Here is a 12,713-nt window from a genome sequence, read left to right as displayed (position 1 = left end):
GAAATAAAAATCCAATATTGACACCTTTGTAATGAATAAAAATCATTTCTTTGTATCTAACTACTGTTTTGACTTTTTCTTCTGAAAACTATATAAAGATGACAGACTTCACATTTTAGGATTTTCAAAGACTTTGCCAAGATTATATTTTAAATTATAATTGCGAATGTTGAATATTACTATTATAGTTTGTCAAGAATTGTGATGAATAACTCTGTTCAATCTTATTCAATTTAGATAAGGATCAAGGATTTAGTACTACTATTAAAATGGTTTAGAAAGATTGACGTACACAAAAACGTTTGGCATGATAATTTCTCAGTAATAACACAATTGAATTTGTAGCTTAAAATACAAAACTATCATCCAATTTCAAATTCTATCTTGCATCTATGTGGAAATAATTATCTCTTTATTTTATATATACATTTTTTATACCACAGACATTAATCAGTTAGTGAAATACACACATTTTTTTTGTCAAACAGTAAAAATACACACAATAATCACTAGTTTCACACATTAAAACATTTGAAATAAGTTCAGGTTTTGCTCTGTTTCCTCCTCCTCTTGAACTCTCAAATTTCTCATTCTTCGCTTCAACCTCTCCCACAAGAATCCTGTTTCTTCATCGCATTTGACCACCAGATTCTCTAGGTTCCTCACTGAATCCGGTAACTCGCATCCCGGACACTTCTTCATAGAGATCTTTTTAAGCTTCTGCAGTTTGCCAATCTCTTGAGGCAACTTTCTCAATCCTAAGCAATGAGAAATATCTAGAAACCGCAAGTTGCTGAGTCTCTCAGTCGCTTCAGGCAGCTCAGAGAGATTAATACAAGAACGAAGCCTCAACATTTCCAGTTTACTCAAGTTGCCTATAGCTTCTGGAAGTGTAGAGAGCTTGTTACAGTTTGTGATGCTAAGAGTCTTCAATGAAACAACTTCAGAGACCCAATACGGTAACTCATCAAGATCATAGCAGTAGTCTATTTCAATCTCTTGTAGACTCGGTAGAGCTTTAGAGAGATCTATTTTATCTGTCTCGTAGAAAACATCACCAAAACTACACATAACCAAAGATAGCTTCTTGAGACTGCCGAGTTGCAATAGTGGAATGTCTAGCAAAGTTACTGAAACTTTCTCCAATCTAATCCGTTTCAAGTTTGGCAATGAGCTTAGACATGAAAAATTTGTCAATCTTGCTGGATAAAAACCGTGGTTTGTGATTGTCAGAACTTTTAGCTTCTTCATTTTAGTAATGAAGCTTGGTAATGTATAGTCTAATGAAGATAGATTAAGAACTAAAGCCTCAACATTAGGGAAATCCAATTTCACCCACCTTGATGAGAACAAATCATCTGTAACAAAAAAAAAGGACTATGAGCATAGTGATAAGAATGTCATATTCCTAGAAACAGCCTGATGAGTATGAGTATGATGCTAGGTCCCTATGCACATAGTTATAAGAATGTCACACATCTCCAAATGAGTATGATGCTAGGTCCCTATGCACAAATTTTCAGAAAAAGAGGACTTGAAAGATTTACCCGTAGAGATGGACAAAAGTCTAGCATTGATAGGTTGACTTAGATTCACACACCAGTCCGGATAGTTGTCCTCTCGTATCTCCAGATTTAGTTTTTTTCTTTCCAGGATTGGTTCCAATTCACTTTGATAAATAGCCAACTCCCTCAGAATATCATGTTGAGTGACTAACAACTCACTGTAGAATCCGTCTTCGTGCTCATTTGTCCTGGTAAGTAAACAAATAAGTTCATCAAATCATAGATGCCAAGCAGGTGCAATGAGAAAAATGTTGAAAAAGAAATAACATTACCCGAGAGGAACAAGTTTAAGCAGATTCTGAGAAGCAAGGTCATTAAGGTACTTCATGTACACGTTGGTACTGCTGCTACTACCTCTACCAAATAATTCCACACATATGTCAATTATAAGCGAAGCCCATATCTTTTGGTCTTCAAGAAATGAACCCATGACCAAGAAACACTCTTTAAGATGGGGTTGCAGGGCATTGAAGCTAGGCTGAAGACGTTGTAGCACAGTAGGATTACTAAGAATTGTTTCCCCTTCAGACCAGCTTTCCACTTGGCCTTTCCATAAATACAGAGCTTTTCCTCTTAGTGAAATGCCGACTACTTCAATAACAAGAGGGAATCCATTGCAACGTTTCAATATCTACAAAGATGAATATAGTGTTTTCCACAAAGATGACAATCAAAGCTTAAAACTTGAAGGTCGAGTCTACATTATCAAGAAAAGAAACATAGAGATGAAACTAATACCTTCTGGAGAAGATCTTCATACTCATCATCTACAGATATGTGATGAGGCGGAGATGCCCACTGAATGAGAAGGGACCTAGCATCTTCATCTTTCAAAGGTTTCAAATGATAAGTGGACCATAAACTCGAAAAGTCAGAACGAGAAGTCACCAAAGTCTTATAACCCGGTAAGTCAATTTGAAATTTCCGAAGAAAGAACTCTGATCCTTGCCACACATCATCCAACACCAACAATATAGGACCATGTTCAGTGAGTTCCTCCAGAAGCTCTCTTAAGCCAGTTTCTGCTTGAGAATCATCATCAAATGTAATAGCTCCGTAACCGTTGTCTTGTAGCAAATTTTGTACTATGGCTCTGAAATTAGGAGTACACGACACAACGCAAAAGAAGATTTTCTTGAATACTCCTGCCAATGGAAAATTTCATGAGAAACAATTCATGTGTAAAGATAGAAACTTTCAAGACTTAATAAGGATGTATAAAAATATACTTTTGATATCTTCATCGTGACAGAGCTGAGTAACGAGCGTGGTCTTCCCGCAACCAGGAGGACCATAGACAACAAGATTAACCACAGAATCGTCAAGGACCCTCTTCTTTAAATCCATCAATGGCCAATCCAATCCAACAAGATTCATATTAAGCTTAGGAACAGAACAACGCTTGGTAAAAGCAAGAGAGGGAGAAGAAACAACACTCAAAAGGTCGAGCTTCTCATTGATGATTTGGAAATAACTTTCAATGGCTTCCATGGAAGGCATAGACTTCAACTGGTTCCTAACCATAAGAAGCTGTAGCTGAATCTGACAGAACTTGAGCATCTTCCTATTGATTTCCTCAACTTCTTTCGTATACTTAGATTTTTTTACTACATTCCAATCCTTGACAAGTGAACACTTCTGAACCAATACAAGAGCTTCAACGATCGTTACCTTAAGATCTTTTAGTTCCACACCATCTTGCATCGACTCGATCTGATTGACCACCGGAAGCAACGAGATCATCGTGGATGCGAGCTCTTCAGACACAGATTTGAAAGCTATCACCTTTTTGGCCTCTGAAATCAAAAGTTTCATCCCTCCGGAGACCAAAGCTCCCCCAATTGAGCCTAATCCCAAACTAAGCCAATCGTTCATTCTTTTGCTTCTCTTCAGATTACAAAAAGTTCCTCAGAATGAAATATATAACTCACTGATTCTGCCGACAGAACCTGAAGATCCAACACGTTAAGGAAGACGAGGAATCAGATGCTTTGCTTTATCGTACTTGCAAAGCAATGCCGTCGCTGTTGACTTCACTTCACAGTGTACCTGAAATTTACAATCAATACTTTTTTGTTTGCACAAGAAAAGAAAAAAAAAAAAAAAAAAAAGAGGTTCAGGCCCATTTATATATAGATATTTTTCAATTATCGGCCCATTTAGATACATCTTAGTAGTATTTTATATGGGCCAAAAATATATGGTTGAAAAGCCCATATCTTATTTTCGACCAAAAATACAAACACGATTCTTTTTTTTGTTTTTTTCCGGTTAACCCATACAATTTTCAATGGCTCGTAATTGATCACAGAGCAATAAAATAGGATGGAAAAGAGAGACATAGCATGTGACTGTCCCATTATTGTGCGAACTTCCACATGTCCGAATTGGGTCAGCCCATGTTGACTCATGTATATTACTCGTTTAGTCTTAATGACTCTTATAGTGATCATTAAGGAGTGAAGAAAGAACACATAATCAAAGATTAGTGGTTAATAGTTTAACTAAAACAAAAAAATGATGCTTAATCAACAACTCCTCACATGCTTCATCTTTTGTCATGATATAAAATCCTCCCGTATTCATCATTATGTCGCTTAATATATGTATGTATTCGTTTTGCTCTAATATAATCGTTTTTGGTTCACTCGTTTTTTTATGTATGGTGATCTGCATGCATGAATCTTTGATATGATCGGTGACTTCATACTAACTAGATATGCAATTAACATTATACTGTATAAATTATTTTAGTAGGTGGACCATATTTCACCGACTAAATTTCCCAACAAGAAGTGATTTTTTTGTCAACATTTGCAACTTACAGTTTTTAATAAACTTTGGGAAATTCATCCAAACCGAATAAAAAAGATTTATCTTATAATCAGATTTGTAATAAATTGGCAAAAGCGGCACAGCTTTCAATATAGCTTAAAGCCGATGTCCATCACAGTTGGACAGATGCTCTTTTCCCAAAAGCATACTCCATAATTTTTTTTTTTTTTTAAGTATATAACTCGAAACTTCCTTAATTAGTGCAAAGAAACAAATAAAAAGCTTTCTTAATTGATTTGGTTTGCTTACAATTTTTGGCCGTGAACCTGAAGAAAACTGCAAAAAGGAGAATCTAATCAGCGGCGACCAATTAGGAAAAACATTAAAACTCTTGTCTTTTTTACTCTATTTCTTTCCCTTTCTCCTTTTTGGTTCCCTAGTTTTGAATTATTTCCATTTAGCTTTTTATGGTATCTCGTTATTCGGAATAATGAAAGCTAAGCTTTGGCTGGACGCAATAATCATATAACCAAAACGCGTGAAACCATTCATTTCCATTTGTCACCACCACGGCATTATCCACTACACGTCTACACCCCTTTTTCACATTAACAACTTAATTTACAAGTAGTTACACATTTTTACAACAAACTAGACCAGACCAGCATCTTCAAAATGTGAATGACATTGCCGACAAATGTGTAATAAGATTTTAAATCTGTGTTTAGAAATCTTAAGGGTGTAAAAAGTTGTTGAAAACTTGATTAATGAGGGAGAAGTTGAATTTTAATTTATTTGACCTAACGCGACAAAAGGAAATAAAAAAAAAACTCACTCGAGATCTTCACTGGTCATTGATTAGAACCACCTTTGTGACTCTTTTTTTCTCTCACATACTTATGTCACCCTTAACTTTCGCTATCTAATTGCATTTTTATACATCATAGTCTCTCTTCATTCTCTTGTCTGTATCATTTTTTTTAGGAAGCCATGAAAATGGCATCAAGAAAAACAACATCCTTGCTTCATCTTCTTCTTCTCCTTGGAGCTTTGACTCTTTTGAGCAGTTTGGTTATAGTCAAAGGAGAAAGCCCTTACAAGTTCTACACTTGGACTGCTACTTATGGCATTATCTCTCCTCTTGGTGTTCCTCAACAGGTACAACAGTTCCATTTTTTTTGTCAAAGACAAGAACAACAGTTTCTATTTACGGAAAGTCTAAATCTCATTTTTTGTTTGATATACTGATGAAACTTTTTAACTCTTTAGGTTATTCTCATCAATGGTCAGTTTCCTGGTCCAAAGCTTGATGTTGTGACCAATGACAACATCATCCTCAACCTCATCAACAAACTTGACCAGCCTTTCCTCTTAACCTGGTAATTTCCCCTGTTTTTTTAATTTCAAAAAAACCTAAAGATTTGAACTTTATCATTTTCACATGCTTCCCAAACAAAAAAAAATCCTCTGTTTTGTGTAACCGAGTTGATTAATGTGTCAACTTATGTTAGGCTTCCCTTAATCCTCTAAAAGGTTTAATCTTTTGTGTTTAAACTCGATAAAGGTGAAACTTTATTGATCAATGTAGGGTTTTCATGTTTTAATGTATTTGATCTGTTTCGATTTAGGAATGGGATTAAACAGAGGAAGAACTCATGGCAAGATGGTGTCTTGGGAACAAACTGTCCGATCCCACCAAACTCAAACTTCACTTACAAATTCCAAACCAAAGATCAGATTGGAACTTTCAATTACTTCCCTTCAACCGCTTTTCACAAAGCCGCCGGTGGATTCGGAGCCATCAATGTCTATGCAAGACCTGGTATCCCAATTCCTTACCCTATCCCAACCGCGGATTTCACTTTACTCGTTGGTGATTGGTTCAAAACCAACCACAAAACGCTTCAGCAACGTTTGGATTCTGGTGGTGTTCTTCCATTCCCTGATGGGATGCTCATTAATGGACAAACTCAAACCACATTTTCAGGCGACCAAGGTGAGTTTTAAATCCCTCAGCTTCCAATGTGAATTGGTTCTGTTTGTTTTACTTATTGTGTTGTGTCTTATGGTTTTAATATTTCAGGGAAGACTTACATGTTAAGAATCTCCAATGTTGGGTTATCAAGCACTTTCAATTTCAGAATCCAAGGACATACTATGAAAGTAGTTGAAGTTGAAGGCTCTCATGTTATTCAAACTGATTATGATTCTCTTGACATTCATGTTGGCCAGTCTCTAGCTGTTCTTGTGACTTTAAACCAATCTCCTAAAGATTATTACATGGCTGCAAGCAGCCGGTTTATAAGAAGCAAACTTTCTGTTATGGGTTTGTTGCGTTACTCGAACTCTCATGTCCCAGCTTCTGGTGATCCCCCTGCTCTTCCACCTGGAGAGCTTGTTTGGTCCATGAGACAAGCCAGAACATTCAGGTACAAAGAGCACTTACAAAGAACGTTGGATTGTTTGATGTGAAGAATTAGATCATGATGGTCTTTACTTTGGGATTTCAGGTGGAACTTAACAGCAAATGCAGCAAGACCAAACCCTCAAGGATCATTCCACTATGGAAAAATCACTCCAACGAAGTCGTTTGTTTTCGCTAATTCAGCTCCTTTGATTAACGGAAAGCAAAGATATGCAGTGAATGGAGTCTCTTATGTGAACTCGGAGACGCCTCTTAAACTCGCTGATCACTTTGGCATCTCTGGTGTTTTCACTAACGCCATTCAAAACGTTCCTTCTAACTCTCCTCCAACTGTTGCAACATCAGTTGTGCAAACATCTCTGCATGATTTCCTTGAAATTGTGTTTCAGAACAATGAGAAATCAATGCAGTCTTGGCATCTTGACGGTTATGACTTCTGGGTCGTTGGGTGAGTCTTCTTCCTGCACTGCCGCTCTTGTAACTTCTAACTCAAGTTAGTTAGATTCTTGCTAACGTTTCTCTCTCTTATGAATATAGGTTTGGTTCTGGACAATGGACACCTGCAAAAAGATCACTCTACAATCTTGTTGATGGTCTTACACGACACACAACTCAGGTATCAACATCGTTAAAACATAGAAAAAGAGTCTTGATTTGTTTGTGTTCTTGATGTGATTCTTGGGCATATAAATGTGTAGGTCTACCCAAACTCTTGGACAGCGATCTTGGTGTCATTGGACAATCAAGGGATGTGGAATATGAGATCAGCGATATGGGAAAGACAATACTCGGGACAACAGTTTTATATGAGAGTATGGAATCCAGTACAGAGTCTTGCAAATGAATACAACCCTCCTGATAATCTTCAACTCTGTGGCAAAGCTGTTGGACGACACCCTTAGAGAGAGATCCTCTTGTTCTTTTACTTTAAAAGTTAATTGTTAAAAGGTTTATTTGATTCAATTTGGTTGAGGTTTTTTTGGGTTTGTTCTTCAGTCCTGGTCATGAGAGTATGGCTAGTGTGGCTATTTACGTATATGTAGTAAAACACAGAGAAAAAGGAAAGCTATGGGTCATTCGTAGGTTTCTTCAGATTGGAGTTTCAAAGACAAGTCTTGTGAACAATTCTATTGAAGTGTTCTTTCTAGATTACTACAATCTCTTGTAATAATATAATAAAAGCTGTTTCTGAGTATATAAACCTGAAACTACAACTAATGTCATGGTAACTAGAGAAGATAGTAGCACTTTTTAAGTTTTTAACCATTGATGTTGAATTGATGAAGTATATATACAGTATCTGGTGGAGTCTTAACAGGGCTTAAAATTACTCTATGTTGAGAATGGGCCTAATAAAGCCCAATACGAGTTTAAAGAAAGTTAAGTAAAAAGTCCAACAGTTTGTTGCTGAATCAAATCGGCGAGGAAAAAAGGGGATTCTTCTTCCTTCTCTCTCAGTTTGTTTCTTCCAAGTTTCAACCAAAACGATCAGATAGAAGAAATCTTATAGAAATCGGAAGCTTCTCTCTCTCTCTCTCGTACTCTGAGTTTTGCTTCGGTGAACATGAATTGCGAAGTTTGTCAGCTTAAGGAACTGGTAAAACTTTCCTTCTTCTTATTTTTTTTTTTTTAGTTTGCTTAAAAAAAAAAAATCAGTCAATCGTTGTAGTCATCGAGTCCGTGTTTCTATATCTGGATTTGTTTGGTGGTTTTTCGCTATATCGTAAGGGTTTTGTGTCGATTTGGTTGGTTTGATTTGGTTATTTTTCTCGCAGGAAGTGGAATCCTTCGAGATACGCGAAGTTTTGCGCTGTAAGTCTTCTTCTTCTTCTGTATCCAGTTTCGTTTCGTTTGTTTTTAGTATAGAAACAAACAAACATCAGATCTTAGTGGTTTAAACAATCGTTTCAGTTTAAGATCCCAGATTAGGTCTTTCTAGGGCTTAAACCTGTAGACATTGGTTTGAATTGGGAGTTTTAGGAGAACACTGTACATAAATCTGTGGTATCTTTCTTAGCTTGAGTACAAATTTGAAGATGCGAGTAATTTGTTGTCTGATTTGGTTTGTGGATTTGTCTTTTGTCTTGTTTTCAGTTCTGTAGTGTGATTTACTTATTTGTGAAAACTTTTGAATCTGAGAAGGTGTAATTTTGTTGTTGCAGGCATTCTACATACCATTGTCTTTCATCGTGCGCTTGGTCTTATCCGCCCTAAAGATATTGATTTGGAGCTTTTTGAGATTACCTACGTAAGATTTTCATTTTCTTTCTCTCCTCTATGGTTTTGTAATTATACTACACAAAGAGATGTTTTCACCAAATGGTGAGTATGCTTTGGTTTTGATGTTGGCCACATTTTCTTTTCTTTTTCCCCCATATGTCACAGGTGCAATGCGGTGAAATCGAAGTGGAGAAGAAAATTGATGAAAAGATTGACCAATTCATTAGCTGGATTGAGAAACACCCAAACAAGAAAAGTCAGGTACATTCAGATTGCAGATATTCATTCTATTATAACTGAACCTCATATTTCATACCTGCTCAGGCAAAGAATTGAACGTTTCTGCAGCATATTGGGTTGTTGTTGCTTATCATATATTATTTATGTGATTGTCTATAATCCTTTTCATTATTTCCATCCCTTTGTGGCTGTTAATGATCTCTTCTTCTTCTTCTTCTTCTTCTTTTTGTGTCATTGCCAAGATATGTCTATCATTTTATGAAGTCAAAAGCAAACAGCCGTCTTGGTTCACCAACAAAATCGAACGGTTGTACTGGGAACAATGGTACATCAATCTTAATGTGCTTCAGCCCACTAAGGCTCCTGTCGGCAAGTCCCACCATTCTAAACTAGTTATGGACCCTGGAGGTAAGATTGATGAAATTTACAACCCTCTCATCTCCTAAAATTACTACCCTTCTTTTTTTGCCTATTAGAGTGGGAAGTGATTGTCATGTTCTAATCCAATAACTGTAGAGGCGTCTGAGGAGAGAAGTTCTCGTAGGACACTGCTTGAGCAATCCCTTCAAGAAGTCTTATTCCAAATCATAAAATTCGTGAATGAGAAGAAGGACCATGTTCCTCCTATTAACGATGGTGTAATCTACTGCCCTTTTGAGATCACTATCCCAAGGTATGTCAGTCTCTAATTATTCACATATCAAACTATTTTCTAGACATTGTGCTTATAGATCATGTCTCGATGGACAGTTAAGACTTATCCTCAGGTTCAGTGATCCCCACGAACATAAAGGAATGAAGAATTTTCATGATTATTTGTTGTCAAACTGTTGAATTGAGTTATGTTTTGTTTCAGCTCATCGGACTCAGCCTTTGGGATGGATATGTTCAAGAGGATACTCCACAGTGGCCATCCGTCGATGCTCGGCTAATTCCATTTTCTACTCAACTTAGGTACATATGATGTTTCTTGGTTCAGCCTAACTCCAATCACCACGTTTCTAGTTGCATTTCTCTGTGTACATATATAATATACTCAACACTTGCCTTTGCCTTTTATTCTCAACCTTCTTTGCGTTATCTATGTTACAGATATTTATTGTGAATAAGTGATGCGTTGTTTCATGTTACAGATATTTCTTCTCAACCTTCTTTGCCTTATCCGAGGCAAAACGTCTTGTTTTCTCTGTTTTTTTTTTTGTGTAGTTTGGTTAAGATGATGATGATGATTATAAACTATATATAACATATCTTTGAACTTATCTTCTCTCTGTTTTTGGTGATCTTTAGGAAGAACATTCTCAAAAGTACTTTCAAGATATATCTCTAGCTTTATAGCATACTTATCTATGATTATATCCACAAAATTGTTCTCTATTAATTGAAATCTATGTTTTGGTTGTGTCAAGTCTTGTTCCGGCCAAGGCTAGAGCATTTGCTACATCCATAACTGCTCGATATGTACGAGTCTAATAGTAATCGCCCTCATTATCTTTTATTTGCCTCTGTATACGCAATGTAGCAACTAATATAAATTCGGAGAAGCATTTTATAAAAACTAGACTGTTCTGTTTTCCAAGATTTCCAGAGTTGAAACTGACATTAATTAGAGCCAAAAACAAACAAACGTTTCTCTGATTTTGTAGATTCGTTCACAAGTGACCTAACTAAATAAGAACCAAATTCACTACTAGAGAGCACTAAAACTTAAAAGTTAGGGTAGAGAAGCCAAAAGAAGAAGAGATTGAAATAGAGAAGCTGACTAAGGTAGAGAGCTGCTCACGCTATGTAGTCTCCAGACACGAACCCGACTTTGCTCTCTGGACCTTCGAACTGCCACGTGGCGGGTATTTGAGTCACGTGGCTTGTAGTGGTTGCAGCATCAGTAGCGCCAGTTGAAAACGGCCAGACCGTCGTTATTCCTTGCCCGAATCTGACGCCGTCGAAATACGACCCGTGACCAAGCCCAAGACCGAACCCGTCTGGCCCGTTAAACCCACCACCAGGCCCATTTCTGCTTACAGCGGCGTTGTAGTGGAGCAAAGAGTTGAAACCGCCGTAGAGCGACGACGAACTTCCTTTGGCCGCGGTGCAACCGCCGTTGGAAGAAGACTGAGGGAAAAGAACAGGCGTCGCTTGTAACGGAAAGTTCCGGCTTCCCACAACGGTGGTGTTAGCGGCGGAGGAGGAGCAAGTCCGGGAACGTTTTGAGCTTTTCCGGGAAACACCACCGACGGGAATGTCACGGAGAGTACCTCCATGAGTCCAGTAACGACGACAAGACTTGCAGAAATGACGAGGCTGTGAGAAATTGTAGTTGTTGTAGTAACAGAACTTGGTGTTGGTTGAGTCACAGCGAGGACAAGGAAGCTGCTCTTGCTGATCCACCGGAGTCGCAACTGTTGCTCCGCCGTGAGGAATCTTAGAAATCCGACGAGATTCGCTGAACTCAGAAGGCATGTTGAAGAGAGGTAGGTAATTCGCTGAAAACGTTGAGAGTTTTTGAAGCTTAGAAGTGTTAGAGGTTTTGGAACTTTCTGAGAGTTAAGAGGTTCCTTTTATGGAGAAGAGAGAGAGATGGGGAAGGAGAAGAGAGTGAAGCTTTTTGACAGAGTGTGTTGGGTTTATTGTGAACATAGAAAGAGATATGCTCTCTCTCTCTCTCTCTCTCTCTCTCTCTCTCTCTCGCTTTGTTATACTGTACGTAGGTGGCTCTGTTTTCAAGAGTTTCTGTTTTGAAAATTATGGATAAACAAACAAAACATCTAATCTCCTCAATCCATAATTTGTCGCACGTTTTTGTTTGGCATTATAAGCGATTTAAGTAAAGAGTAAGACATTATTTGCATGATTATCAGAAATGCTTCGTGCGTCACTAGAAAACCCTATTAAAGTAAATTAAGTTTTGATTTTGTTGTTAGCTAGTACTTCCGAGTTATTATGAGTTGAAACAAACAAACAACAGTGGGATGATGACATTAGTTTTAAATAAAAAAAATATGGTAAAAATAACGTCTGTCAAAAGGACGTGTCTACGGGAAATGAAGAGTGAAGAGAGTAGGCAACAATAGGCAAATTGTGGGAGAGGCTATTGAGCTTATCGATGTAAAGCAGTTCCCTATAATTCAACCATTATACTGTTAAGTGTTAAGGGTTTATTTATGGCTATAATAACTAGCCTAATTTCCTTATTTAAGATGGTTATTAAGTTGTGTCATCTTTTCCCCAAAAGAAAAAAAAAATTACTACTCCATTATATGGACCTAAGAGATTTATGGTGTGTGTAGATGTGCTCTATCAATTACTATACGAGAGTCAATGCGTTCAGGACCTTAGAAACAACACTAACTAAAAGTTATAAATCACAGTATGTTTATTAGACCAACTTAAATTATCAATGTTACGTGTTATGGTCTAATCTTATGCATGTTACAAAACCCAAGTTTTCTTTTATTTTATATGCTATGTTTTGCCATTTAAACCTTATC

The 12,713-nt window shown here is 37.1% G+C and overlaps 3 protein-coding genes and 1 pseudogene across 4 annotated transcripts; 2 read left to right on the top strand and 2 right to left on the bottom strand.

Annotated features, from left to right (window-relative positions):
• Positions 1-393: 393 nt before the first annotated feature.
• LOC104745246 (putative disease resistance protein At5g66910) lies at positions 394-3,854 on the bottom strand. Its single transcript, XM_010466447.3, has 5 exons — positions 2,795-3,854; positions 2,304-2,710; positions 1,838-2,196; positions 1,548-1,753; positions 394-1,358 (listed from the first exon to the last, which is right to left on the bottom strand). Exons 1-5 carry the CDS (start codon positions 3,438-3,440, stop codon positions 523-525), a joined length of 2,454 nt encoding a protein of 817 aa, XP_010464749.1. The 5' UTR covers positions 3,441-3,854; the 3' UTR covers positions 394-522.
• Positions 3,855-4,983: 1,129 nt separating this feature from the next.
• LOC104745236 (protein SKU5 SIMILAR 14) lies at positions 4,984-7,960 on the top strand. The gene is made up of 7 exons (XM_010466435.3): positions 4,984-5,498; positions 5,610-5,719; positions 5,969-6,336; positions 6,424-6,769; positions 6,851-7,213; positions 7,303-7,381; positions 7,464-7,960. Exons 1-7 carry the CDS (start codon positions 5,331-5,333, stop codon positions 7,665-7,667), a joined length of 1,638 nt encoding a protein of 545 aa, XP_010464737.1. The 5' UTR covers positions 4,984-5,330; the 3' UTR covers positions 7,668-7,960.
• A 141-nt stretch (positions 7,961-8,101) lies between these two features.
• LOC104745225 (autophagy-related protein 101) lies at positions 8,102-10,355 on the top strand. Its single transcript, XM_010466425.3, has 7 exons — positions 8,102-8,362; positions 8,541-8,577; positions 8,928-9,013; positions 9,151-9,246; positions 9,468-9,633; positions 9,742-9,898; positions 10,082-10,355. Exons 1-7 carry the CDS (start codon positions 8,330-8,332, stop codon positions 10,155-10,157), a joined length of 651 nt encoding a protein of 216 aa, XP_010464727.1. The 5' UTR covers positions 8,102-8,329; the 3' UTR covers positions 10,158-10,355.
• A 398-nt stretch (positions 10,356-10,753) lies between these two features.
• LOC104745217 (dof zinc finger protein DOF5.8 pseudogene) lies at positions 10,754-12,028 on the bottom strand (annotated as a pseudogene). The gene has a single exon (XR_015572816.1). The product of XR_015572816.1 is annotated as a dof zinc finger protein DOF5.8 pseudogene (transcript).
• Between the last annotated feature and the right edge of the window lie 685 nt (positions 12,029-12,713).

The sequence above is a fragment of the Camelina sativa genome, chromosome 2 (assembly GCF_030686135.1).
Source record: "Camelina sativa cultivar CO46 ecotype springtype chromosome 2, ASM3068613v1".
NCBI classification, from domain to species: domain Eukaryota; kingdom Viridiplantae; phylum Streptophyta; class Magnoliopsida; order Brassicales; family Brassicaceae; genus Camelina; species Camelina sativa.
Note: the sequence above shows the minus strand (reverse complement) of the source record. Positions and strands in the feature narration are given on the sequence as shown.

Coding starts and splice junctions, on each gene's coding strand:
- LOC104745246 (XM_010466447.3), bottom strand. CDS start 3,440: ATGAACGATTGGCTTAGTTTGGGATTAGGCTCAATTGGGGGAGCTTTG. Junction 2,711..2,794: donor TCACGATGAAGATATCAAAA/GTATATTTTTAT, acceptor TTCCATTGGCAG/GAGTATTCAAGAAAATCTTC. Junction 2,197..2,303: donor ATGAAGATCTTCTCCAGAAG/GTATTAGTTTCA, acceptor TCATCTTTGTAG/ATATTGAAACGTTGCAATGG.
- LOC104745236 (XM_010466435.3), top strand. CDS start 5,331: ATGAAAATGGCATCAAGAAAAACAACATCCTTGCTTCATCTTCTTCTT. Junction 5,720..5,968: donor CAGCCTTTCCTCTTAACCTG/GTAATTTCCCCT, acceptor GTTTCGATTTAG/GAATGGGATTAAACAGAGGA. Junction 7,214..7,302: donor TATGACTTCTGGGTCGTTGG/GTGAGTCTTCTT, acceptor TTATGAATATAG/GTTTGGTTCTGGACAATGGA.
- LOC104745225 (XM_010466425.3), top strand. CDS start 8,330: ATGAATTGCGAAGTTTGTCAGCTTAAGGAACTG. Junction 9,247..9,467: donor ACCCAAACAAGAAAAGTCAG/GTACATTCAGAT, acceptor GTCATTGCCAAG/ATATGTCTATCATTTTATGA. Junction 9,899..10,081: donor TTTGAGATCACTATCCCAAG/GTATGTCAGTCT, acceptor GTTTTGTTTCAG/CTCATCGGACTCAGCCTTTG.